General features: G+C 40.5%; 1 protein-coding gene across 1 annotated transcript in view; it reads right to left on the bottom strand.

Moving 5' to 3' along the window:
* SCYL2 (SCY1 like pseudokinase 2) overlaps window positions 1-26,589 on the bottom strand; it is a 54,868-nt gene that overhangs the window by 13,338 nt on the left and 14,941 nt on the right. Inside the window, exons 2-11 of the mRNA XM_065408091.1 lie at window positions 23,878-24,035; window positions 19,687-19,831; window positions 16,637-16,786; window positions 15,434-15,655; window positions 13,731-13,847; window positions 12,966-13,091; window positions 11,268-11,444; window positions 9,885-10,007; window positions 8,542-8,655; window positions 4,236-4,368 (exon numbers count right to left, since the gene is read on the bottom strand). Coding sequence (XP_065264163.1) covers window positions 4,236-4,368; window positions 8,542-8,655; window positions 9,885-10,007; window positions 11,268-11,444; window positions 12,966-13,091; window positions 13,731-13,847; window positions 15,434-15,655; window positions 16,637-16,786; window positions 19,687-19,831; window positions 23,878-24,035 — 1,465 coding nt within the window. The remainder of the gene's footprint in view (window positions 1-4,235; window positions 4,369-8,541; window positions 8,656-9,884; window positions 10,008-11,267; window positions 11,445-12,965; window positions 13,092-13,730; window positions 13,848-15,433; window positions 15,656-16,636; window positions 16,787-19,686; window positions 19,832-23,877; window positions 24,036-26,589) is intronic.

Here is a 26,589-nt window from a genome sequence, read left to right as displayed (position 1 = left end):
GACCTCGGAACCGAATGTAGGAGTGGGCTGATAAAGTTTGCGGATGACACAAAGTTGGGAGGTATTGCCAATTCGGAGAAGGATCGGGATATTCTGCAGGGAGACTTGGATGACCTTGTAAATTGGAGTAATAATAATAGGATGAGATTTAATAGTGAGAAGTGTAAGGTGATGCATTTAGGGATGACTAACAAGAATTTTAGTTATAAGCTGGGGACGCATCGGTTGGAAGTGACGGAGGAGGAGAAGGACCTCGGAGTCCTGGTTGATCGCAGGATGACTATGAGTCGGCAATGTGACTGTGAAAAAAGCTAATGCGATCTTGGGATGCATTAGGCGAGGTATTTCTAGTAGGGACAAGGAGGTGCTGCTTCCGTTATACAAGGCGCTGGTGAGACCTCATTTGGAGTACTGTGTGCAGTTCTGGTCTCCTATGTTTAAAAAGGATGAACTCAAACTGGAACGGGTACAGAGAAGGGCCACTAGGATGATCCGAGGAATGGAAAACCTTTCCTATGAAAGGAGACTCGAGGAGCTCGGTTTGTTTAGCCTAACCAAAAGAAGGCTGAGGGGGGATATGATTGCTCTCTTTAAATATATCAAAGGGATAAATACCAAGGAGGGAGAGGAATTATTTCAGCTCAGTACTAATGTGGACACGAGAACAAATGGATATAAACTGGCCGTGGGGAAGTTTAGGCTTGAAATTAGACGAAGGTTTCTAACCGTCAGAGGGGTGAAATTTTGGAACAGCCTTCCGAGGGAAACGGTGGGGGCGAAAGACCTCTCTGGCTTCAAGATTAGGCTAGATAAGTTTATGGAGGGAATGGTTTGATGGGATAACGTGATTTTAGTCAATTAGGCATTAACGTGCCATCGCTGGTAAAATGAGGGTCCGGCTGTAGAATCTTGCCTGTATGCTCGGGGTTCTACTGATCGCCATATTTGGGGTCGGGAAGGAATTTTCCTCCAGGGTAGATTGGCAGAGGCCCTGGAGGTTTTTCGCCTTCCTCCGCAGCATAGGGCAGGGGTCGCAGGCTGGAGGATTCTCTGCGACTTAATTTAAAGACTTCAAGGGAAAGTGGGTGGGTCAGCTTTTGTGGCCTGCATCATGCGGGAGGTCAGACTAGATGACCATATTGGTCCCTTATATAGGAGAATATTGGTCCCTTATATATTAAATAGGAGAATATTTAAAACCAAACACCAAGAAAATTCCACATTTTAAAGTTGAGAAAAAAATTGAGACTTCTGAGGTAGATCAGGGGCACTGCTGGCAGCAAAAGAAAATAAACAGGCACAGGAGCTCTGGGCAACTCTTCCTCTTGAAAGAAAGTTGGAGGGTCAAACCTTCTAGTCCTTAATCCAGTAAAACTTCTATTGCCACCAGTGCCTCCACTCATAGATATTAACATGTGCTTAATAACTATACACTTCATACTTAAATATCTAAGCCATCTTATCCAGGGCTACACATTTTATACACATTGGCTCAGGGACTACATTTTCTGGCATATTCTGAACACTGCTGAGCACACAGATGGTCCCCAGTGAATAATACAAAATCAACGTCATAACAATCGACTTTTTTGACTCTGTGGATGCAATTTCTGTTCTTTGTTCTGGAATTGGCCTGAATACAGCTGAAACCCTAAGAATTTGAGGCATAAACACATCTGATACTTATATGACACTTTCTGATTCCTTCCTTTTCTTGAACTCAGAACAAAAAATGACAGAACAAAATGGTTTTTCTTTAAAATGTAAAATTTCACAGCAGCCATTGCTCTACAACCCAGCATGGGGCAGAATCGGTCACCCCTTGGGAGTTAAGTGATCTCCTCTCATCTGACTCTCATTCTCCATCCTTCCTGACCTCAGTGCTGCTTTTTATGCTGTCAGCCATGACATCCATCCCAGCCACCTGGGACCATTTGCTGGAGTCTCATTGAACTGGCCACCTTGGTTTTGCTTCCATCTATCAGAGTCCTCTTTTTTTTGCAGCATGCAGGAAAGAGATAGGCTGGTCTGCTGGATAGGGAGCTATCCCTGAAAGACCTGGGTTCTAACTCCCCCCCCTAGACTTCCGGAATGATCTCAGGCCAGTGCCTTAGGGACAGAGTTTCAAAACCTTTTAGGCACCAAAGGTGCAGCTAGGCATCTAGTGGGGTTTACAAAGCACCTAACCTTCTAGGCACTTTTGAGAATCCCACTAGGTGCCTAAATACCTTTGAAAATCTGGCCTTTAGTCTTTGTGTGCCTCAGTGCCCCTTCTGTATAATGGGGATAACAGCACTGCTCTACCTCACCGAAGGGCTGTGAGGAGAACTAGGTTAGACATTGTGAGGTGCTCAGATACTATGGTGATGGAACCACATAAGTACCACAGGTAGAGTGGGAACTTCTCTATACCACTACTATCCCTTCCCTTGGGTTTGGGCCCTTCTTTTCACCTATGCCCCCAAATCTCCCCCCTTTCTGAATGTAACCTTGGCTCAGAGGGCTTGGCTATGTTCTCTCTAAAAACAACCCCTCCTCCTTCCCATCCACCCACTTTCCCAGGGACTCCTGTTTTACAAGCTAAACTTCCAGATCCTTAACTTAATCACCAGCCCTTTCTTATCTTTAATCACCCTGCCTCTGTAAACAAAATACTGACTCTCTGCCCCAGCTCTCCTCTGTAGAACTTACATTTCACACTAACTCAGGGGTGAAAGTAACATAAAAGGTTTACCAGTACAGGGGCCCAGCTCTGGGCCCCCGGAAGGGGCTGGGCCTCGGGCAGAAGGGGTGGGGCTGGGGGGTCAGCCTTCATCGCTGCCCGGCCCATGCTGCCTGGGGCTCCGGCGGCAATTTAAAGGGCCTGGGGCTCCGGCCACTACTGCGGTAGCAGTGGCCGGTAGCCCCGGACCCTTTTAAATTGCCGGGCCCTGGGGAAGCTGCCCCTTTCGCCCCCGCCCTGTGGTGGCCCTGCTGGTAGGGTCCCTATTATCAGGGCCACTGACAGCGGGGGGCAAAAGAGGCAGCTACGTTAAAGCGCTGTCGTCGGCTGTGTACGGGCCTGTACCAGTGGCCACTTCTTACCGGTATGCTGTACTGGCCCACTTTCACCTCTGTACTAACTGTAGTTAAGAGCTCCACCTGGGAGCTTGCACACCTCCGGTACAAAACTCGGGGGGGGGAGGGCTCCCAGCCCCACTCAAATGGTACCTTGACTGCCTAACATTCAGAACAAAAGAAAGGAGTAACTGGGTGGCTCAAGGTAACTTCTTGTGGCTGTTGAACCCAAGTGACACCCATATACTGAGAGTTCATGACCTGCCCTTGGCAACCGTGAAAGTGTTGTGATCTACTTGCTTTCTGGAGGGGTTCCTTCTGGAAGCTTAGGCCTGTATTAATCAAGAGGTCTGACTACATAATCCAAAAAATTTGCACAATTTATTTCTGCACACCACTCCAAAATTAAGGCTTTATTCTCCACGGTGTCTGAGCAGAGCTTGGGCACAGTGCAGATGGGACGTCAACTGGGAGAGAATCATGACTCCCTTATTCTCAGCCAGCCGAGATCAGTCATAGCCAAGCCTCATTATATGCCCCTCCAGATATGCCCCTGCTCGCCTGCCCCCTCCCCTTGCTGGGGGATATAAGTGGTGGAGCCACCCATGGCAATGGAGATTCCCCTCTGCAGAGGAGGAATTCTCCTGGAACATTTTCCAGTCAGTCAGTTTCAGCTCATTTTGTGTAACCTAAGTGTCACACAGTAAACTTGGTGGATCAGAGAACCCAGACCATTAGCATCCAGAAAGAAACTGCTTAAGAGAAATGCAACTGGGCGGTGTAAGGGGATTCTTTGCTGGACAGCAAAGCTATTTGGAAAGTCAGATTTTACAATTTAACTACTGAAGAGGAAACAGGAGGTGACAGTGATTTATAGTGCTCTCAGGCAGATTCAGATAGCCCCTGAAGCTGTGGAGACCAAAGGACCCATAGACACTCCATAGCTCAACAGCTGTCGAGGATACTTGTGACTGAACTGAGTCCATAGACTACAAATACATATAATAGAGAACAGAGGAGCATTGGGAATACAAAAAGGAAATCTCTGAGAAGTCAGAAACAGCTAATAGGCTTTTACATAAATTGTTAGCTATGGAACACATACAGCACTTCCAATATGCCATATAGAGATTACAACAACAAAACCGTAACAAGAAGGGAAATTAAATATTCATTACCTAAAATTCCCATAAGCACTGCAGGTTCCTTGGATGGAATTTGTTGTAGAAAGGGTAGAATGTCATCAAGTACAAACCACTTATCCAAATATTCCAAAATCTTTCCTAAGCACACTAAGGAGTTCACGCGGACCTATTAAATATGTAACAGAAGTTAAGTAACATCTCTAACCTCTATTTTTGACTAAAAATTAACACTTTAAAAGGCATGAATTTTAAATCTTTATAAAAACAGATTAAATACAAAAATCTTAAGTTCTATTTTAACAAAAGTGTTAAGACAGACTAAAATAACTGGACAAACTACATTTTTACAAGATTGAAATAGATAGGACCCAATACACAGTTATGATTAAACATTATTGTAAAAATGGTATCTTGAACCACAGAATCACAGAAATGCTAGAAGGGACCTTGAGAAGTCATCAAGTCCAGCCCCCATACTAAAACAGGACAAAATAAACCTGGACCATCCCTGACAGGTGTTTGTCCAACCAGTTCTTAAAAGCCTTCCACAACCTCTCTTGGAAGCTTATTCCACCGCTTAACTACTCTTATAGTTAATATGTTTTCCTAATAAGTATCCTAAATCTCCCTTGCTGCAGATTAAGCCCATCACTTCTTGTCCTCCTTTCAGTGGACATGGAGAACAATTGATCACAGTCCTCTTTTATAACAGCCTTTAACATGTCTGAAGACAGTTAAGATCCCCACTTCAGTCTTCTTTTCTCAAGACTAAACATGCCCAGGTTTTTTTTTAACCTTTCCTCATAGGTCAGGTTTTCTAAATCTTTTATCACTTTATTGTTCTTCACTGGACTTTCTTCAATTTGTTCACATCTTTCCTAAAGTGTGGCACCCAGAACTGGATGCTATACTCCAGCTGAGGCCTCAACAGTGCCGAGCAGAACACAACAGTTACCTCCCATGTCTTACGTACAACAGTCCTGTTAATATATCTCAAAATATTAGCTTTCATTCCACAACTGCATCACATTGTTGACTCATGGTCAATTTGTGCTCCACTATAACCTCCACATCCTTTTCAGCAATCCTACCACCTCACAAGTTATTCCCCATTTTGTAGTTGTGCGTTTGATTTTTCCTTCCTAAGTGAAATACTTTGCACTTGTCTTTATTGAATTTCTTTACTGAATTGTAGATTTCTGACTAATTCTCCAATTTGTCCACGTTGCATTTTGTAAGCACATTTTCTGCTCCATTATCCAAGTCATTAATGAAAATACTGAATAGTACTGGAACCCAGGATTGACTTTCCAGTGGGACTCCACTACATACGCCCTCCCAGTTTGACAGTGAATCACTGATAACTACTCTGAGTATGGTCTTTCAAACAGCTGTGCACCCACCATATAGTAATTTCATCTAGTCACGTTTCCCAAGTTTGCTTATAAGAATGTAATTTGAGACTGTCAAAAACCTTACTAAAAATCAAAATACATCATGTCTACTGCTTCTCTCCTGCACCTCAACCCACCCACTAGGTCAGTTACCCTGTCAAAGAAAGAAAGTAGGTTTTTAGCATGATTTGTTTTTGACAAATCCATTCATCCACCCATCTTATTTTATTCTAGGTGCTTACAAACTGATTGTTTAATAATTTGTTTCAGTATCTTTCCAGGTATCAAGGTTTGGCTGACTGGATTCCCTGTCTTCTTTACTCCCCATTTTAAAGATAGTTACTCTCTGTTTGCCCTTCTCCAAGTCTTCTAGGACCTCACCCATCATCCAGGAGTGTTCAAAAATAATTACTAATGGTTCAGAGATTTCTTCAGCTAGTTCCTGAAGTACTCTAAGTTGAATTTTATCAGGCCCTGCTAACTTGAATGCATCTAATTTATCTAAATATTCTTTAACCTGTTCATTCCCTATTTTGGCTTGCGTTCCTTCCTCCTTGTTGTTAATATTAATTGTGTTGAGTATCCAGTCAGCATTAAGATTGGCTGAGTTGTTTAATGCCTTCTTGATGTCATCAGTTATTAGCTCTCCTTCCCCGCTAGTAGAGAACTTACACTTTCCTTCATCTTTCTCTTGCTCCTAATGCATTTAAATAAGCTCTTCTTATTGCCTTTTTTGTCCCTTTCTAGGTGTAACTCATTTTGTGCGGCCTTTCTGATTTTGTTCCTACATCCTTATGCTATTCTTTTATACTACTCCTTATCAATTCATCCATGTTTCCACTTTTTGTGGAATTCCATTTTGATTTTCAAGTCATCCAAGAGCTTTTGATGGAGCCACATTCTTCCGATCTTTCCTTCGCATTGGGATAACTTGCAGTTGTGCCTTTAATAAAGTCTCCTTGAGAAACTGCCAACTCTTCTGAACTTCTGTATCCCTTAGATTTTCTTCCCTTGGGACCTTACCTACCAATTCTCTGAGTTTGTTAAAGTTTACTTTTTTGAAGTTCAATCTTCTTATTCTGTTGCTCTCAACTCCTTCCTTTCCTTAGAATCTTTAAATCTATCATTTCATGCTCATTTGCACCAAAATTGCCTTTCACCTTCAGATTCATACCCAATTCCTCCCTGTTGGTCACAATCAAGTCTAATATGGCTGTCTCCCTCATTACTTCTTCCACTTTCTGAAACAAAAACTTGTCCCCAATACATTCCAAGAACTTATTGGAAATTTTGTGTTTTGCCTTATTACTTTTCAACAGATGTGTGGGTGAAGTCCCCCATTACTACCAGGTCTTGTGTTTTGAATATTTCCATGTTCCATGCACTGTATATCCTCCACAACCCATTTGTTTTGCTGAAATGTCAGAACAAGTTTATTTTAATTTCCAGTATTAAACATAACCTGCTTGGGGAAAACCAACACATTGAAAACATTCCATTTTGCAAGAGACCGATTCTAATACTAGCTCTTTCATTATCAAAAATTTAGAGTAGGAAAATATAGACTGTACTACTCTTCAGTACAGTTCATTGACTTGTGTTTGATATAGTCCCCCAACAGAAAGTGTATTAGAATTAAACTAATTTTACACTTGATACTATGCACTAGACAAACGATGATAGAATTTAGTGTTCTGTTGTGATATTGCCTTTGCAGTGATCATGAACAATACACTCTTGCTGTAGTTTACTAAATTAAGCAGATGTCACTTAGAGTGATACAGAACCATAAGTGGTGCAACTCACAATGTAGAAACTGGAGGAACCTGCAGTATCCTGCAGGACTCCTTACCACACATCACAGCTTATGTCTTGGATTTCCTCAAAGAATAAGGGTACGTCTATACTACCCGCCGGATCGGCGGGTAGTGTGCAATGTATCGGGGATCGATTTATCACGTCTCGTCTAGACGCGATAAATCGATCCCCGAATCGACGCCCGTACACCACATCGGCAGGAGGAGTAAGCAGTCTCGACTCGCTGCCGTGAGGACGGCCAGGTAAGTCGAACTAAGATACTTCGACTTCAGCTACGAATAGCGTAGCTGAAGTTGCGTATCTTAGTTCGAAACCCCCCCCCCTTTCCCCCTCCTGCTAGTGTAGCCCAGGCCTAAGACATTTCCCATGGTTGCTAAGATGATTTAAACACTGCTGCTTTGCTTCAAAAACCTTTTCTGAACATAAATAAGGCTCAAGCAAATATTAATAAAGACAGGAATTTTTATAATTGGTGTCTAAAAGTTAGGATCCTAAGTCCATATTTAGGTACCTAAGTTACTTGATGGGTACTTCATTTTGAAAAATATCTCCATTCTAATCAGAGAATCAAATAAGGCTTAATGCAACTCAAAAAGTATGTGTGAAATCTACTTAACTGAAATGGCATATTACTTTATCAAACAGACTCAACTCTGAATGCAAGAATACCTAATCACTCCAATTAGTCACATTTTTGACAGGACATATCTAAAATGGGGAATTGGGGGGAGAAACCCAGAAAACTACTTTGAAAGTTTATAGAATTCATATCAAGGAGCACTAGACAATTACTTTTCACATTAGCTAGAGTTTTCATATAACAAAAAAGTATACAAAGGAAAAATCGAGAACAGTTCTTTTTAAAAAACACAAAAGAAAGTTTTGCATTACTGAAACACAAGTGATTGCATATTGGTTACTGAACAAACGGCAATACTTTTAGAAAAACCTGAAGTGAATGCACAGTATTATGGTAGGGGTTGCTCTGTTTTCTGTACAAGGCTCTTGCTTTCCTGCAGCATGTTGATAACAATTAAAGCAACAACAGAAAAGCCAAAATTATCTGAGCACTATTTTAATGTTTTGGGAGTAGGGGATGGAGAGATCAAGAACATTAGTTTACTTACAGCAAGAGAGGAAGTTTGCAAACATGCATTTTTAATTCTTGGTATTAATGCATTTTTCATTGATGGGTAGTCTATTAGGTTGGCAAACGTAGGAATTATGTTAAGGCAAAGTTCCTGTAAATAAACAACCATAGGAGTTTTTAAAAACTTCACTTTATAGTAAAATTAGTAATTATATATATATGTGTGTGTGTGTGTGTGTGTGTGTGTGTGTGTGTACGTACACACACACACACGCACATACTGTAAGAGCAAAAATATAGGATTAGTTAAAACATTCTCAATACATCCTCTTCAACAAACAATAAACGTGGTCACCTAATTGATCCCTAACTTATTTTTAAAAAGCTAGAACTTCAAATAGTCTGATTTACTAAAAACATATATTTTTATATTATTGATACACCATTCAGTTACTATTATTACATGCTATATTAATGAAAACCACACTGGTACTACTACTATTACTACTACTACTAATAAAGCATAATTTGAGGATTCATGCCTGGAAAGCACTTTGAATGAAAAGAGCTATATTCGTGTCATAACTACAAAATATCTGGATCAAAAAATGTCTTATATTTTCACAAAGCAGCACTTTACAGAGAGCTAGTTTTTAATCACAGAAAATCAAATAATTAAAATATATATTTCACTTGATTTGTTACATGAAAATTAAATTCACAACAACATATGTTACAGCACCTAAAATACCACCTGACTACTACAAAAAGTGTCTCCACAGTAAAGAAGTATCCAATTAGAATAATTACTTTGACTAAATTATGAATAGTAAAACTAACCTAAGATATAGAGACAGGTAAAACCTGGTTAATTTAACTCCAGTTATCCAAAATTCTAGTTAAGCCACAGGTCAGTTACTTTCCCCCATGACTTAAGCTTTGCAGGGCTGAAGCCCCCATTTATCCAAGGATTTTGTGGAGGCTTCTGGATAACTGGTGTTTGGCAGTACATAAAAAGTAAATTCCAAAAGGCAAAAGACAAAGCAATAAAAGCATTAAATACTTATTTAAGCAACAGGCCTGAGCAGAAAGTGTCACTCTGACAAAATTTTTCATACACTGGAAAACAGTGAATCAACAACATTTGGCATGATTAGGTGAACATCCATGTTTTATTAACTGATCTCTTTCTAGTCAGGTAGGGACAAAGTCCAACAACACACTCTGGAATTAATGCATAATCCTTCAGGTAGTTGCACAAGTTTTAACTTCCTCTTCTAAGGAGAGAAAAGTTGTAGGGTATACATAATTTGACAGTATCCCTTCACAGCAAAGAGGAAAGTTTTATACACTATTAAAGAAAAAACATAGTTACTACACCTGAATCTGAATTGAAGGTGCTTCTAAGGCTCTATAAACCATTGGAAGGACACTATTCTTTATTTCATCTGGTGGAGTCTTGGTTAGGAGCAAGTCCATTTTTTGCAAGAAAATCAACAAAATCTATAAAACAAGACAACAAAATGTTATGAATACCACAGATTTTAATTCTGCAATATTACACTTTCAATTTGAAGTTTATTATAGCAATATAGTTTTGAAACATTAAAAAAAAAGCTCTTATAACAGAGTCAATGGTATTTACACTCACCATGTTGCTAGCCTGAAGGCATGGAAGATAAAAAGACACTTAGACATGTTATAGTATTTTTGAAACAGCAAATAAAAATTAAAACAAATATACTGACCCTTTAAAAAAAAAAATCACAAGGCTTGTGGATTTTTGTCTTATAATTCCAAAATAGTCCATTATTAAACTTTAGCTATAGAAACATACTCTTGACATACATACCATTATGGAAATCACTAGTTTCCAAAGAAACCTGGAGTCAAATTCTGCTCTCAGATGTGTATGTGCAATTCCCAATTACTTCAACTGGAATTGTACATATGCGTCAGAAGTCAGAATTTGGACCTTACTGAAGGAGCACAGCATTACAGTGACAGTAGGTTTATTCCTAAAGTGAAACCACACTTGACATAAAAATGTGTAATTCCCCAAGCAAAATATGGTACTTCACCAAGGTAACTTCATTTCTTCTTTTGAAAAAAGCAACACTAGAACTTGTGATAAAAACCCCAAAACCCAACAGCTTTTCAAGAAGGCAGAAAGGGTTGAGGAAGTGTCTGTTTGGACATTTCACATACACCATCAGATTGCCAGACACACCGCCATCTAATCATCTGAAAATTCTTGAGAGGGGGAAAAAAACCCAACCTTTACCATAGATTCCTATGTTCCCTCTTTGGGCTTGTCAATACCAGGAAGAAAAGAAAAAAAAAAAAGGTGGTAGCAAATTTATCCAGTATTGTTTAGTCCTGCTCAGAACAGGTCTGATGGTAAATTACACATCTGATTTTTGTTATTCTAGACTCACCATATCAATACAATCAATACAATATTACGCTTAATGAAAGGTCTATTGCCCCTTTAGAGAGGGAATGGTCTGTCATGCTAAAATTGCATTCCAGACCAGTCAAGGGCAGGTGTGCTACAGAGGCAATGGGCTCAGTGCATTTCAGGTGACGAAATGCCTTGCTTCACTCAAGACTGATCTCTCTGGACAGCTACAGAGCAGAACTGAGGTTTGGAAGTTTGCGTTAGATTGGAACAAGGAAATGAATAGAAGATTAATTAGGATTTTGTCAGGAAAAACCTTGAAGGAAAAAAATGAGATTTACTTTTAAACAACATTAATCTACCTGGATTGGTTCTTGCTGTTTAAAAACAGGGCCAAGATCAGGCAGAATTAGCTTGATGTACTCTTCTTTGGTGCACTCCTCAGCGATCAGCAGAACATTAGGCAAAACAAAGGGTACCATATCAGGGTTCACAAACTCTGAGGTCAAGTAAGGCAAAATTCGCTGCACTATAACACGCTGAGAGAGAAAGACAAAGAGGTGTGGTTGCTTTGCATTGCAATAAAATACTATTTTCTAATTTTATTTCAGCAAAGATTTTTTCGTAAAAGTCAGGTTTATACAATAGTAGACAAATACATCAGTTCTGAACCTTACTTTAAGAGTAAACTTGAGTTTTATATACTACTGTGCTTTCTTTTCTGTTTGTATTTAAGACACAGTCTGTCCAAATGGACTCTCAATCATCTTAATTTAATGCCACTTAAAAGCTATTATAACTTAATGAGGCTGTATATGGGATTTAAAATCATGAATACAAATTAAGGAAGCCACATACGATAACTCTTTATCTAGTCTTTAGAAAAACAGTATTAGCATAAAATTCAGCTTTTGCAGGACTCCAAGGTTCACTAGCTTTGAAGCCTGTAATCACAATACAAAAGAAAAGTACTTCCTTCCTACAGCTGAACGCCACCTCCAACCTTTGGTTCTACTTCTGCTTGCAAGAATCTTGCAGACATATCTAGCCTGGACAAGCATATGATAAATGGCCACTGATGGTGATGATTCTAGAAAGCCTACTCATTGAGATGTATTTAACATTGATATACTACCACCAATAGAAATGGGGGGAAAATAAAAACTTAAGGCTGAATAGCTTCCCTGTGTCTTCCTGCCTTCTCTCATAACTCTTGGAAACTTTGTCCAACTCCAAAATGTCACAAAAATAATTAATCAATGGAGAAAATTGATAAGTAAAAAAAAAAAAAAAAAGACACTACTCAACATTAGATCTTCCTGCAGTAGGATTGTACTTGTATTTGTAAATTGTATTTGTAACTAGTATTGTATTTGTAAATAGTTCAAAAAGAAAGTTTAATTAAAGATGAAGAAATTTAATCACACGGGTCACAAATGTTATTCTATTATGTGGTAAACAAGTATTTTTTCCTTCTTATTTTCTTTGGGACTACAAAAACTAAGAGATTAACAAAAAAGAGAAGGGGATGGGGCCAGTGTTATCATAACATCTGCCTGCCATACAGGAGAAGAAATTTGGACTGACAGTCTCTAGCTTTCCAGGCTGTCTGAGAGCACGAAAAGCACAATGGGCCAAGTCCTCTTGGGGAAGAAAGCTTTGCATCATTCAGCAATAGAGAAGCACTGATTAGCTCTAAAAAAAGAGTTCAGTCGGTCCAACTGCACTGGAAGGATGGGGACTACTTCACAGAGCCTTGAAAGATGGGGATTGTAAAGCAATGGGAATGGGGAACATAGGGCGGAAGTGGGATGAACCCGGAGGAGGTAAGTGAACTCTTCAATGAAAATTTCGCTACCACGAGAGTTCAAGGTTGCCATTTTTTCTTATCTCCAGGAGTATCAGCAGCTGCAGGGTATTCCCACATAAAACAAGTTTATCATACCTCTTCTTCTTCCTTACTATGTTCTACCAATCCCACTGCAGTCCAGTATAGAATGGAGGTGCACAGACTTCAATACTCTTCATTTAAAAATATTAAAAGATAAAGGAAAACAAACCTTAGGCAGTTTTGGTAGAACCTTTGGTAGCCCTTTAAAAAACTGTGATTTCTGAAGATTATCCCTTTGGAATAAAGAATCAAAATATTGGAGTGTCATTGCCCCAACATCATCAAAGAATGGTATCTAAAAATAAAGGATAAAAATGTGTGATCTTGGAGAGAAACCACCACCAATGCTATTGTAAATGTAGCATATGTAAAATAATCTAATTTACCTTCTCAAATGCATTATAAAATCAACAAAACTTTTAGTAGTTAAGTGGCTAAATCTAATAAATAGAAAAGTACATTTTTACACAATAAGTAGTATTGTGACCGACAGGTAAACTTCATCATTAAAACAATTAACTGCTTGAGCCTAGCTTTTTAAAGGAAACAGATAATATTTGTATGGCTGATATGGTCTAACTTGGTTTATGTTATATGGAAGAGAATTATTTTTCGCATTACAAAAGCTCTAAGAATGAATACAAGTTTTAATAAAAGAGCAAGCTTACCAAGAAGTACTGTATACTTATTACTTCTACATTATTAGGCTACTTCCTAAACTACCCAGCCTTTGGTTACCTCCCTGGGAATTTACAGCCCTGCTTCGATACATAAAGTGAATGTGACAGTCATAAAACAAAAGGAAAAGTAGTATCTTTAAGGACAACTAACAGAAAATAACTAAACATTTTAAAATTTCAATTGACAAGAGCAACAGCTAAGTTCATGTTATTAGCCCTGTTTCTCGCAGCTACAGTATTTTCTAGGCACTCACCTTTGTCATTTGATCTGCATCTGGTCTGACTGCAGGAGCTACGTTTAATAGTAGTTTTACATGTTCACGTACTTCCTCTGGTATATTCTGAAGTGTAGTGGAGCCTAAGCGACTCAGCTGTACAAATAATTCAAGTACATGATCCATGAGTACAGAAAATTCTGCATACTCATTATTTTAAGACAACTGATTTGATGGCCTTTTAGTTCTACTTTAATTAGGCAAATTTTATAAAATGTAATTTTTATAAATGCGAGAAACTTCAGCTGTGGTCATTCCTATCTCTTTTCTTACAGTGTCACTGCATGCTGGCACTGGTTTAAAACTTGAGTTTACTAAGGCCATGCCTACACATACAGTGCTGCAGCTCTCCTGTCGGCATACTATAATATAATATATGGAGATATACCTATCTCATAGAACTGGAAGGGACCTTGAAAGGTCATCGAGTCCAGCCCCCTGCCTTCACTAGCAGGACCAAGTATTGATTTTGCCCCAGATCCCTAAATGGCCCCCTCAAGGATTGAACTCACAACCCTGGGTTTAGCAGGCCAATGCTCAAACCACTGAGCTATCCCTCCCCCCATCTCTGCGAGCAGCAAAAGCTATGCTGTCAGGAGAAGCTCTCCCACTGATATAGCGCTGTGCACGCTAGCGCTTATGTCAGTGTAACATGTCACTCATTGGGGTGGAATATTCATACCCCTGAGCAACGTAAGTGATAGTGTAGACATAGCTTAATTCTGTAGCGCTACGGAGCTCAACTATATGGCTGCCTGGCTCTTTAATAGTGCATTGTAATCTGTATGTCATGATAGAGCATTAAACGTGACTAAGGGCTTGTCTACACTGACAATTTACAACTCTGCAACTTTCTCGTTCAGGGGTGTGAAAAAACACCCCCTTGAGCGCAGCAAGTTTCAGTGCTGTAAAGCGCCAGTGTAAACAGTGCACAAGCGCTGGGAGCTACGCCTCTCGTGGAGGTGTGTTTTTTTTTTTTTTTTTTTTTAAGAGCGCTGGGAGAGCTCTGCCGTGACTACATAAGCCACATTATAGTGCTGCCGCGGCAGTGCTTTAGCGTTGCCAGTGTAGACAAGCCCTAAGGAACATCAGTATAACTCAGCATCTCTTTTCTTCCTCCAGCAGACAGGAGGTGGAGAAAGAAAAGTTAATCTCTTTCTCTGAAAGTAAGTGAGGGAGGGCATCCTTCCAACTCAACTGTTGGGATGGGAGGGAGGGAGGAGTCACCCACAATTTCTCACCTGTGGGTGATTTCATCACCTTTTATTTAAACTCAGCAATTCCCACATGGCTAACACAGTTGTTCATTGTCCTGTGGTTGATATCCTGTTTGCTCTACTCACAGTCAGAGTGGCACATCATATGTCTATCCCATATTAGCAGCATACGGAGGGAGACATAAGAAGCCCCAGGTAGAATGTCAGCACTAGTAGTCTATTCAGGCAATTTTAATTATGCATCTATTTTTATTCCAAGTATTTTGTAAAGACTGTTTTTAAAGAGGTAGCATGTATGATGTGACCTGTTATTGTAACTACATTTATATTGTAGCTCTCGATGTTGTGTACTACATTGAGATATCCATTTCTTTTCTTTTTTAAAGTAGCAATTGCTTTTAAACATTGAGACATTTAAAAAGTGAAACTCAAATTCAGAACATTATTGCTAAGTATAGCAGATACCTGATCCAGCTGTCTACTGAAACTTTTATAAATATCTTTCTTGTTGATCTCAAAAATAGGTTTCCCTTTATTAAATACTGCATACGTGACAGCTCCTAAAGAGTACATGTCACTGGCAGTCTCGCAGCTCACTGAAAGGATGTATTCTGGTGCCAAATACTCAGGATTTGGAAGACACAAGGATGGCAAGTTTGGGTCCCATTCTTTACATAGGAACTTCAGCTGTAAGAACAACAGTGAAAGAAAATATAGAGGTTGAAGATTTTAAATTGAAATTACTCAATAAGCAGCAAACAGTCAAATTCCTTCAAATTCACCATGAGTAAAATAACAGGGACAGAGTGAAGCAAAACTGACTAAGTGGCTATATAAGCTAAATGGGTATGCTTTGACTGTTGCAGATATCACACCAAGAGGATTTAGAATTATGAAACTTGATGAACATTTCAAAGAATGCTTTACATATTTAGGCACAAATTAATCTTTGGAATAAAGAGCTACAGAAAATATGTTACCCGTTTTACTTTAGGAAATTAAATGTATTTTTGGATAAGAATCGTCAGTAATCCCAGGAACACTGCACTCTGTGGCGGGAGGGTAGCCCTGTCCATTGGGCTGTTGTTGGTTCATCTTGGTGCCAAGACTGGTTGGTGACCTGCTGCCTCAAAAAAGTTTCACTAGGGGAAAAGGTGGCATCCTCCTGTACTGACCTACCAGTAGATGTATATGTTGTACTCTGCACAGACAAACTCCACATCCCGTTACTAATTCCCTGAACTATTTAGTCCCTGTTAATCCACTCTTAAGTTTCTTTTGAGCAACAACTATCAAGCATGTAGTAGTTCTGCAACAAATGTGCATGGGGCTCAAGAATGAAATCACACTCGTTTTCAAAGTACAAGGAATTTTTCACTGACCACTATACTAGGACTAGAACCCAATCCCTAGTCTAAGGAGGCAGCTCAAATTCATTTTCAGTTGTGACCCAAGGCAGAATTTGAACTCAGACCTCCAGAAATAAAGGGTTGATGACCTATCATGTCATATAGCCTCCCCACTACTACTAAAAAAAAAAAAAAAAAAAAAGAGGTGTAGAGAAATTAGTAGCACTAGATACAGCACTAAAATTAGTAGATCATGCAGCCTGTTTCAGACACTATCTGCATTTAAAGTAAAAATCAGACAAAAATAAAGTCTTATTACCTCTTGTTCAGATGGATTTGTTGACTGAATACAAAAATCAAATCCCATAATTTTCCATGCTCCACTTTTATTCAAAATTATATTTTCAGGAGTAATGTTTCCATGGACCATTTTCACACTGCTGTGCAGAAAGGACAAACCTTCAGAGACCTGTTAACAAGGAAAGATTATTTCAAGTTTTTTGCAAATATACTTTCAAGACACTTGCAAAATATTTACATCAATTATCACGTGTCATTTGTCACAGCAAAGTCTGACTTCCCATGCTCAACTGGCATGTGTTAGTTAAAAAACAGTCAAGCCAATCTACCACAAGGGAAGAAAATATTTCAGACTAAAATCTTTGAAAAAATTAAACATGTATCAAGCAAACCAAATTCAGGTTGAGAACTTGCTCATGGAGTTACTAATGCCAAGTTAACTATCACAGGGCTTGAAAAACCCACTTGCCCAGGATGAGTAGAACATTCACCAGATGAGTTGGCTGAATGGGGAGCCACTGGCTCCTTCTCTAGAAGAGAAGGAACAAAAAGATGCAGAGCAGCGTATGTGCTTGTGCTCCTTTAGCAGACGGGAAGGTGGGAACAAAATTGCCTACGCATAGCTAGTTTTTAAGGAGAAGAGGGGACAGGGCAGTTTGCTTTGTTCTTTTCACAGACCTGTGTGGGGAGAGGGAGTGCGAAAGAGCAGAGTGGTTGGAGGCTGCTTTAAAAAAAAAACACCTAACAAACAGAATGGGAGGCTGAAGCAAGGAGTAGTTACCTCTGTGCCAGGGCTCATTTACGACGGGAGAGGGAGATAGCAATAGAGTGCTCACAGACAGAAGGGCTCCTGAGCATCTATAAAGGTAGTAGCACAGGGGTGGACAAACTTTTTGGCCCTACGGCCACATCGGCATTGCAAAACTGTATGGAGGGCCGGGTAGGGAAGGCTGTGCCTCCCCAAACAGCCTGGCCCCCACCACCTATCCACCCCCTCCCACTTCCTGCCCCCTGACTACCCTCCTCAGAACCCCTGACCCATCCACTCCCCCTGCTCCTTGTCCCCTGACCGCCCCCTCCTGGGACTCCCCCATCCACACACACACACCCATGCTCTCTGTCCCCTGACTGCCCTGACCCTTATCCACACCCCCACCCCCAGACAGGCCCCCCGGGACTCCCACGCCTATCCAACCCCCGTTCCCCGACTGCCCCCCCAACCTCTGCCCCATCCAACCGCCCCCATGCTCCCTGTCCCGACTGCCCTGACCCCTATCCACACCTCCGCCCCCTGACAGCCCGCCCAGGACTCCCATGCCTATCCAACGCCCGCTGCTCCCTGTCCCCTGACTGCCCCCGGGACCCCCTGCCCCTTATCCAACCCCGCTTACCATGCTGCTCAGAGCAGCAGGAGCTCGCAGCCCCGCCACCCGGCCACAGCCAGCCATGCCACCCGCGCTGCCTGGCAGGAGAGGCGGACCAGAGCGCTGACGGCGCAACGCTCTGAGGCTGCGGGGGAGGGAGGACAGCAGGGGAGGGCCGGGGGCCAGCCTCCCCAGCCGGGAGCTCAGGGGCCAGGCAGGACGGTCCTGCGGGCCGGATGTGCCCCCCAGGCCGTAGTTTGCCCACCTCTGTAGTAGCAGGAGCAGCAACAGGTTGGGGGATAATCTATTCACTCAAAGACAGAGCCCTGACTGAATTATGTGGATGGCAGTGGTATGACTGGGGAAAGAAAAAGGCAAATTTAAGTTTGCCACCCATTTCAAATTTATTTTAAAAAGATAAGAGGCCACAAAGCTAAGACTCACAGGAACTGGCATCACTCTTCATTAAAAAGAAAGGCGGGGGGGAGGGGAGGGACTAGAAGGAAAATGGTGAAATGTACAATTCTAAATTCTCTAGTGAGATTGGGCAGAAACAGTAGCAATCCAGAGCATTCCATCAAGCATTCATCCTTTCCGCCACTCTGTTTATAAAAGGGTCTTCAAAGCTTTGCGGTCTCTCTCCTCATAATTATTTCATTTACTATATGCTCTTTTGAAGCTGGGACCTGCCATGCAGCAAAATATCCATGACTACTGTTTGCTCCAGTTTCTTTGGTTCATCTCTTACCCTTCTCTCAAATATTAATGCAGAGATGGCTCGAAAAATTATTGTTTTATGATCACCATCATTGGTCTTCAGATTACTTGTCAAAAGTTACGGCCCACGGGTGATTTTTTTTTTTTATTTCAAAAGGGTAACTGCAGGCTGAAACCTTGTCGGATAGTATTAAACCTAAAATCAACTATTATAAAAATATACAATCCCCTGAAAAACTGTATGTAATGGAAATGACAGCAAATCCTTGAATATCTCAGTGATAAGCAGCACCACTATAATGTAGTCTGTCTGAAATTAACACAGGGTTCTGTGCCCTCACCTCACCTTTCTCCTCCAAGAGATGGATTTACACTAAACAGTTCTCTCAAGGAGAAGAAAATAGATCAAATTTGCCAAGGATGGCAAGAGGAAAAAACAGTATGTGGTTAAGGCATTGGATAGACCCAGATTCAGGCTATGTTCTATTCTCAGCATCACCATAGACTTCCTGAGCAACCTGGAGCACGTTACTTAACTTCTTCATGCATCAGATCCCTATCTCCTACATAGGGAAAATAGTTCCCTACTCACAGGACTGTTGTAAGGATAGATTCATTAATGTATTTAAGGTGATCAGATTCTTTGGTGATGGCCTTTTAGAAAAACCTATAAGTAAAATAAAAAAAATTAACACTAATACAACTGGGTTTAACACCATAGACTTAAATGGAGTTGAATGCACTTACATCAGCTGTGAATTTTTAAAAAAAAAATCTTATCAGTCCTGAATGCTGTGGTAGAAAGGTCTTGTGCTTTTAGACAAATAATTCCAGAATTCCTAAGCAAACTGTTACACACATGCTTATCTTTACCCACAATTACTCACATAGGTAAACATGTGCATACCTGTTAGCAGGATCAGGGCTTAAGTTTGTAAGCCAATACTAGACGTGCAGAAAAAATATAAAGATAAAACCATTAACATACCTGAAGCAAGCCATATTTGGTTTCCACATCATAAAGTTTGTATTCCTTAATATCAGATGGTAAAGGAGAGGGTAGATTGTCCCAGTTGCCAAGAACATTAGCTAAACTTGCAAAGACTGGTTCTGTACAAAATGCCAGGCAATCTCTAAAAAGGGAAGAGGTACCCAATATATCCAGTAAATACATTTAATAAGCTCTTAGTCATGATTTTGAATGACAGAAAATAACTTTCACATGATACATCACCACAATAATCAATATTACTTAAAACTATGCTGTATGTCAGCTTTTGAAGAATAGATCTCAAATATTTTAATTCTGTAACAAGATGTCTTGGAAGCACACTGGAAGTCAGAAGGTGGTATTGGTCAGAGTAAGACATTTACTACTCTGTATATAGTACTAAAAGTGTGCATAGTGTTTGGTAAAGAATACGAATATTTTCCCTGTACTGAGCCAACACAACAAGGGGAGTAAAGTAGGCATTCATGTACAAGTTGCAGGATCAGGCTTTTAGTTAGGACCAGGATTGATTAGATTCTGAGTAAAGCAGCCTTTGTGTACACCAGTCAGCCATAAACCAGAACATTAGGGTCAAAGCCCATGAGACCAAAGTCAGCACCAAACTAGAGCCTTGTTCATAGTGGGAGGCAGAGAAAATAACAGAAAATAAAAAATTCAGTAGAGCGAAGAGTATATGCTGAACAACAATTAATGAAGCAATTGTTGAATATTTAGTGGCACTACAAAGTATACAATTTTTTTATGGCAAAAGGTGCTTGAGACACTCATCAGAACGACTGCACAATAAACAGTGTAACTGTGTCTTCCTTACTTTCTCCCTTCATCCCTCACCATGTCCCCACCTCCTCTTTCCCTCTGTGGTTTCATTTCTCCTCTAACATTGTGTTGTAATGTTCACGTCCTATCCTCTCAATAAATGAGGTTGCCTCCCTGTGACTATGCTCAAAGTGGCTCTTCATTTCGCCTCTTCCCGGTCTCCTCTCCCTTAGCGGCTGTAAGAGGAGTACACATGTATGTGTACGCAATTACAAGCCTTCCAGCTACTGTCAAGGAGCAGGGGATCATGGTGACTCTTAACTCTCCATATCAATCTCATGATGCCAGCAAGTTTGCTGTCCACACTGCCTCACAGGTATAGGCTTCAGGTAGCATAGTCATACCGTGCTTAAGACCCCTGGAACAGCCGTAGCAACTTAAGAGCTGTGGGTTAAGTCTCAATTGTTCTAAAGTCTACAGGAAAAAGCTTTAGCTAGTTGGTAACACTTGAGCCTGTTGTGAGAAAGAACTAGCAGGTTATATATGAGAAAATAAGAACACTGCCTCCACTTGAGCAAGGAAAATTGAGACGTAAGAAAACCAGTCAGAATATATTACTCAGGGTGATGAAGTCTCATGCAAGAAATTAAAAAACTAAATATTTGTTGAGTCATTCAAAGATATCACAGGGAACTCTATGTAGTAGGATACAACTTAATGGATTGTACACATCACAAGCCAACGAAATTGCTCTCTAAAGTACAATAAGGCCAAAGAAACAAAACTGATGAAACATGAAAGATCCTTGCTCATCACCCTCAAAGACTAAGAGTCATAGCTTCAGTTCTCCCTACCACTGCCTTTGTGAAGAAGCAAGAATCCTAAAGCAGAATACAAGTGTCAGAAAACCCAACTGAAGATGCTCAACCTTGGTGTTAGTCAGGCTTCCAATTAAACCAATGTGAAGTGGCTCCTCCTGACCCTGCACTTTTTTTTTTTTTTTTTTTTAAATATAACAAACAACTGCCTCTACAGAAACTCAGTTTTGTACTGACCCACTAGGTAAGACCAGAAATGGGGATAACAAAGTCACTCAATCTTTTATTCCTATTCACCAACAAAAATCAGATTTAAGTGCCTGGTGGTACTTAATACTGTTCCAAAACATCAACTTTAGCGAAACTCAAACTTATATAAACCAGGAAATACAGAGTTAAGGTACATGCCAATGGAAACTTAACTCTACTCTCGTTGAGCGAAGACCTATAAGCCCATAGCACACATTCTTTCATTGTACTGAACAAGAGCTATCTATACCTGCCTTACACTCAAACACCTAGCTTACTCCACAAAACACCATATCTGCTAAATTTTACAACCTTTACTCATATGCACAGGATGCCACCTAATACGATCGTTTCCTCTTACCCTTCACTGAAACCACAGACCACACTCATCTCCCACCTAATTGATGACAATTCCCACAGTCAGAAGACACCTGGGCCCTGCTACTGACACAACCTACACAATGCAGTGCTGAAATGAGGCATACTGGATCCCTCAGGGTACATAGGCACCTCTTTCCTTAGATCACAGTCAGGGGTCAGGCAAAGGGATTCACACACTTCCAGAAAGTCATGACTCCCACCCCAGATCTCCTATCATTATTACAGCTCTGCCAAGCTGCGCCAACATTTAAAACACCTACATCTACCCCTACTCTTGTAGTCCCAGGCCACCATTTCAAGTTCACCTTCCCCTTCCTGTCCCAGTAAGCCACTAGCACTTGGGAAGCCATTAGCATGTAAGACGTTGCTCCCTGCTGTCTGGTGACCTCGGAGGGTGCATATGTATCACAGGCAGCAGCTTACTGGAGGGATGCATGCTTCCTTGAATTATGTACCCTGTGCTGTACACCAAACCAGGCCCCATACTGCCACTATGCGCCGCCACCTAGCTGGACTCCCCATCTGCTTCAGCCAGGCTTCCCCAGCCATGCCTTTGACCCAACCAGTCTACTTCCCCTGCAAGTCAGCCTCCCCTCCCCTGCAAGATATGGCATATACCCTAACTTTGTATTTTCTGATTTTCAGAGGTTTAGATTTGTGTTACCTTAAGATCACAGCACAGACACAGCAGAGAAGGATGTGGGGCTGACAGGTCTGCCTCCCCCCCCACACCTTGGCACCCACCCCACATATCACCCTTCCCAGTGTTCCATCCCTCATCTCCATCATCTCCCCTGACCTGAACCTCCCAACCCCTCTTCCCTCACTTACCCCAATTTATCCCCGCCGCAAACCCAAGCCCCTTTCCCCCATTCCTTCTCTTTTCCTCTGCCCCCTAGCTCCACCTCCCAGCAAGTATTTGCATACATAATTATTTTCTTTTCAAAAATAGTCTGAGCACCTTCCGAATTTTTTGCTGTACTCAGACGACATTTCCCCAAAACAACAAAAGATCTCTTTGACAAAGGCAAATTGTAGCAACATGACTGTATTTCATTTCCAGATTTCCACCAAGGATGGGTTCCAGATTAAAATGCCTAGGTGTTGCTCATATTCAATAGCCATAGCATGTCCCATTCAGCCATCCAGATTATGTGAAAACTGGCTGACTAGTAACTCACTTGGGTACCATGCACATACACAAGATAATCAGTTTTGTGCATGAGTGTTAGGCTCAAGCCTGTAGAGATTAATTTTGTTAAACAACATTTTCAATACTGCTTCCCCAAAGGAGGCTACATCTCAGGAACGTTTTGGTGAAACGACCCCAAATTTATAACACTATCCCTACCCCAGCACCCCATGAGGCACACTAACTTTCAAGGGAAAGTGAGAAACTATGCAGATACAAGAGCACTTACAGGAATTGACCGCAAACCATAAAGTTTTCTCAACCTTAACTATCCGGGAGCTGGCACCTGCCTATAATTTTAACTTTTTTAAAGCCTGGGCGAGGTCTCTTGCTGTAGTTCAGGCAAAGGGAGTGGAAAAGGACTGGGGAACTGATGGTGGAAAAACATGGCTTCTACTTTGTAAAAATTCAGGAATAATGCTAAAACAAAATAAACCAAAACCAAGAAAAGCTCTTTGCTTCGGCAGTTACTGTGACTTCAGCCCTCTTTCAAGTGAAGTATAACTGCGCAAAACAAGGTTTTGTTTTAATGAATATTTTAGCAGTTGAAGTCAGTCACATACTATACCTTCAACATCTCTGTGAATAATATCAGAAAAAGTGACCGTTTGGGCAACAGTGCAACTAGAACATGGTGACATATGACCTACTTTTATTTATTTTCTCTAACTGCCAAGTCCATATCTTTTGTTATTATTTCTGCATGTTTTTCCAAATGCTCCAGACCTCCATGTCCAGCAAAAAAATACTTACAATTTTACTAAAATTTACCTGGATTCTTCTAATGGATGTTGGACGGTAACTAGTCGAGGGTGTCGAAGCCTTGTCAGTTGTTGAACTCCTCGCTTTAAAGAATCAATAATCTGATCCTTTTCAAATTTCTGATATTTGTCTATTAACTTTTTATCAAAGACGAAAACAGCAACTTCCTAAAAATAAGCAACAAAACTCAGTCAATATTACCTAAGCCACACAGTAAAGTTTATACAATATGATCCATCAAAGCAGAAAGTAGTTCATTATACATCCATAGCCAAATGCTATACTAACTTATTTCAGTTACAATCAACATGATTTTTTTAAATCTCAATTCAATAATATATTTTTCCTGAGCCAATAAACTACTGCTACATACTTTATAAAAAATAATGAATTGACTATTACCACAATGGAATAGGCGCCGACTCCGTGGGTGCTCTGGGGCTGGAGCACCCACGGGGAAAAAAAAAAAAAATGGTGAGTGCTGAGCACCCACCGGCTGCCCACCTAGCAGAACCTTCCATTCCACCCAGCACCTCCTGCCCACCCATGGCCCCACGGTGCAGCGCCTTTCCCTCCCTCCCTGTGCCTCTTGCAGATCAGCTGTTTTGTGGCATCAGGAGGCACTGGGGGAGAAGGGGGAAGGAGCGAGGGCGCAGCGCACTCGGGGATGGAACTGGGCGGGAAGAGGCAGGGCTGGGAAGAGGCGTGGTGGGGGCAGGGCAGGGGTGGGGCATTGGGGGAAGGGGTAGAGTGAGGGCACGGCCTGGGGGAGCACCGCCTGGCAGATTAGAAACTCGGTGCCTATGGTTAATGGTACCACGCTACTTATGCAATGACTAAGCAGCACATCTGAAGACAGCATCTGGCCGGATTTTAAATAAATGGGAGTTTTGGATACTCAGCACCTCAAAAATCAGCTCAGGTATTGGTAATTTAAATAGTTTGAGAATACACTTATTTTATTTGTTGGAATGATGCTTTGTTATGATTGACATTTGTATTTTTTCTTGAGCACATTGTAGAGAATGGAAAGAATAAATTCTTTCCCTAAACAATATTTTCCTCAGTGTTTTTTTTTTTACTCAACTCTTAAAAAATTACTCAGAAGAGAAAATGCAAGTTCTACTGATTTCAGAATGTTTTGCTGTCTCTTAAAAATTAATTTGGGGGAGGACTACCTAATTTGGTAGGTCATATTCAACAAAAAATTAAGGAGATTTATAAATTAGGATTTTTGCTAAGAATATTAAGGGGAAATAAGGAGGAGAACACATTATCTCTGGAACTTTTCTTGTGTTATCACATGGCCCGGACCTTGCTTCCAGCTGTGATGTATTCAGCAATTAAGAGGTGAGGGGGGTAATTAACCCTGAGCCTGTGCTTCCTGACTGCCAATATCCAAATAGAAGGTCAGTCAATGAATTTTTATTTTATATATGTCTGCTCCTTGTACAGAAGGAAATATGTTCATAAAATATAAACTAATATAAAGCTAGACTTTATATTATTTACCAATATTAATTTGTATCCAAAATGCTATGTTTCAGCCCAAAGACAAGACAAGGAGGCAACTGTTGGTGTAAATTTGGGCACAAGTGCTATTTTAATGAATATGCATATTCAGCATGTCAGCCTGCTATGCAGCAGGTCACACATGCAAACAGCACAATGCTAATACCAATTTTCACCTATATGTATATATATTTGTATATAGACAAAGCAAAAGCAGCAAAATGACCTTTGCAGTAAGTTATGTAAATAAATATTACATTTTATTTGTCCACATGGAAGTTATTTATAATGGATGAAATCCACCCCAGGTCAGAGGGCTCAAAAAAACCAAACCAAACCAAACCCAGTTTATGCTTAATTATATACTGCAGTAAAGACTTGTGATGTTGCACCCCCTCCCCCCCCCCCCCACTCCCAAAAGGGTCAACTTCACTCCAAGGAACTGCAGTGGGCACACAAACTAACCTGAGTTTTAGTGATATTACAGTTCAAGCAATATGCCCTATACTTAAAATGGGAAATACTACTAGAATTGCTAATATCTCTAAAACAAGCATGAACATTTTAGGTGCATCCATTGTTCAGATTATTTCAAGCAATTATTTCATTGGACTAAAGAGCACACAGTGTTGGTTATTTAAGATGAGATAGACTTTTCCATCTTCCTCTTCCATCCAGCAGGATTCTTTGAGATATCTAGTAAATTCATCTCAACATTCTGCCATTCTGAGTGCCTGGTAACTGTTATCATTAAACAAGAAAATGCACTCTATATATAGTTCTTTCTAAAGAAAATTGAAACATAGTTGTTTGGTCCCATAACAGTTTCTTCTCTTCATGAAAAGTTCTTATTAAAAAAATTAGTCAAGCTAAAAGACAAAAATAGTGCTATATTTATTTACAAAACTGAGTGTAACATCTTGCAAAGGCTTACATAGGGGTTTAACATTATGGACTACTTGGAGTCCAACTGAAACCATGAAGTCTTATTTCTTTTAATACTAAAAGAAATTCAAGAATATCCTTGTCAACTGCAAATCTTTGTATGCTAGCCACTTCTCATCTGCTACAGTATAATTGTTTTTCTGACTTTTCAGTTTACTTCCACTCAATCATGAATGATATCCCTCATTAGAAAACAGCCCTCAGTGCCACAAACAGCTCAGGATTTAAAGCATTTAAAGTAATTCCCACACCATTTGCCGCCTT

The sequence above is a fragment of the Emys orbicularis genome, chromosome 1 (assembly GCF_028017835.1).
Source record: "Emys orbicularis isolate rEmyOrb1 chromosome 1, rEmyOrb1.hap1, whole genome shotgun sequence".
Lineage (NCBI taxonomy): Eukaryota > Metazoa > Chordata > Testudines > Emydidae > Emys > Emys orbicularis.
The sequence above is the reverse complement of the archived record's forward strand: the minus strand, read 5'-3'. Positions and strand labels throughout refer to the sequence as shown.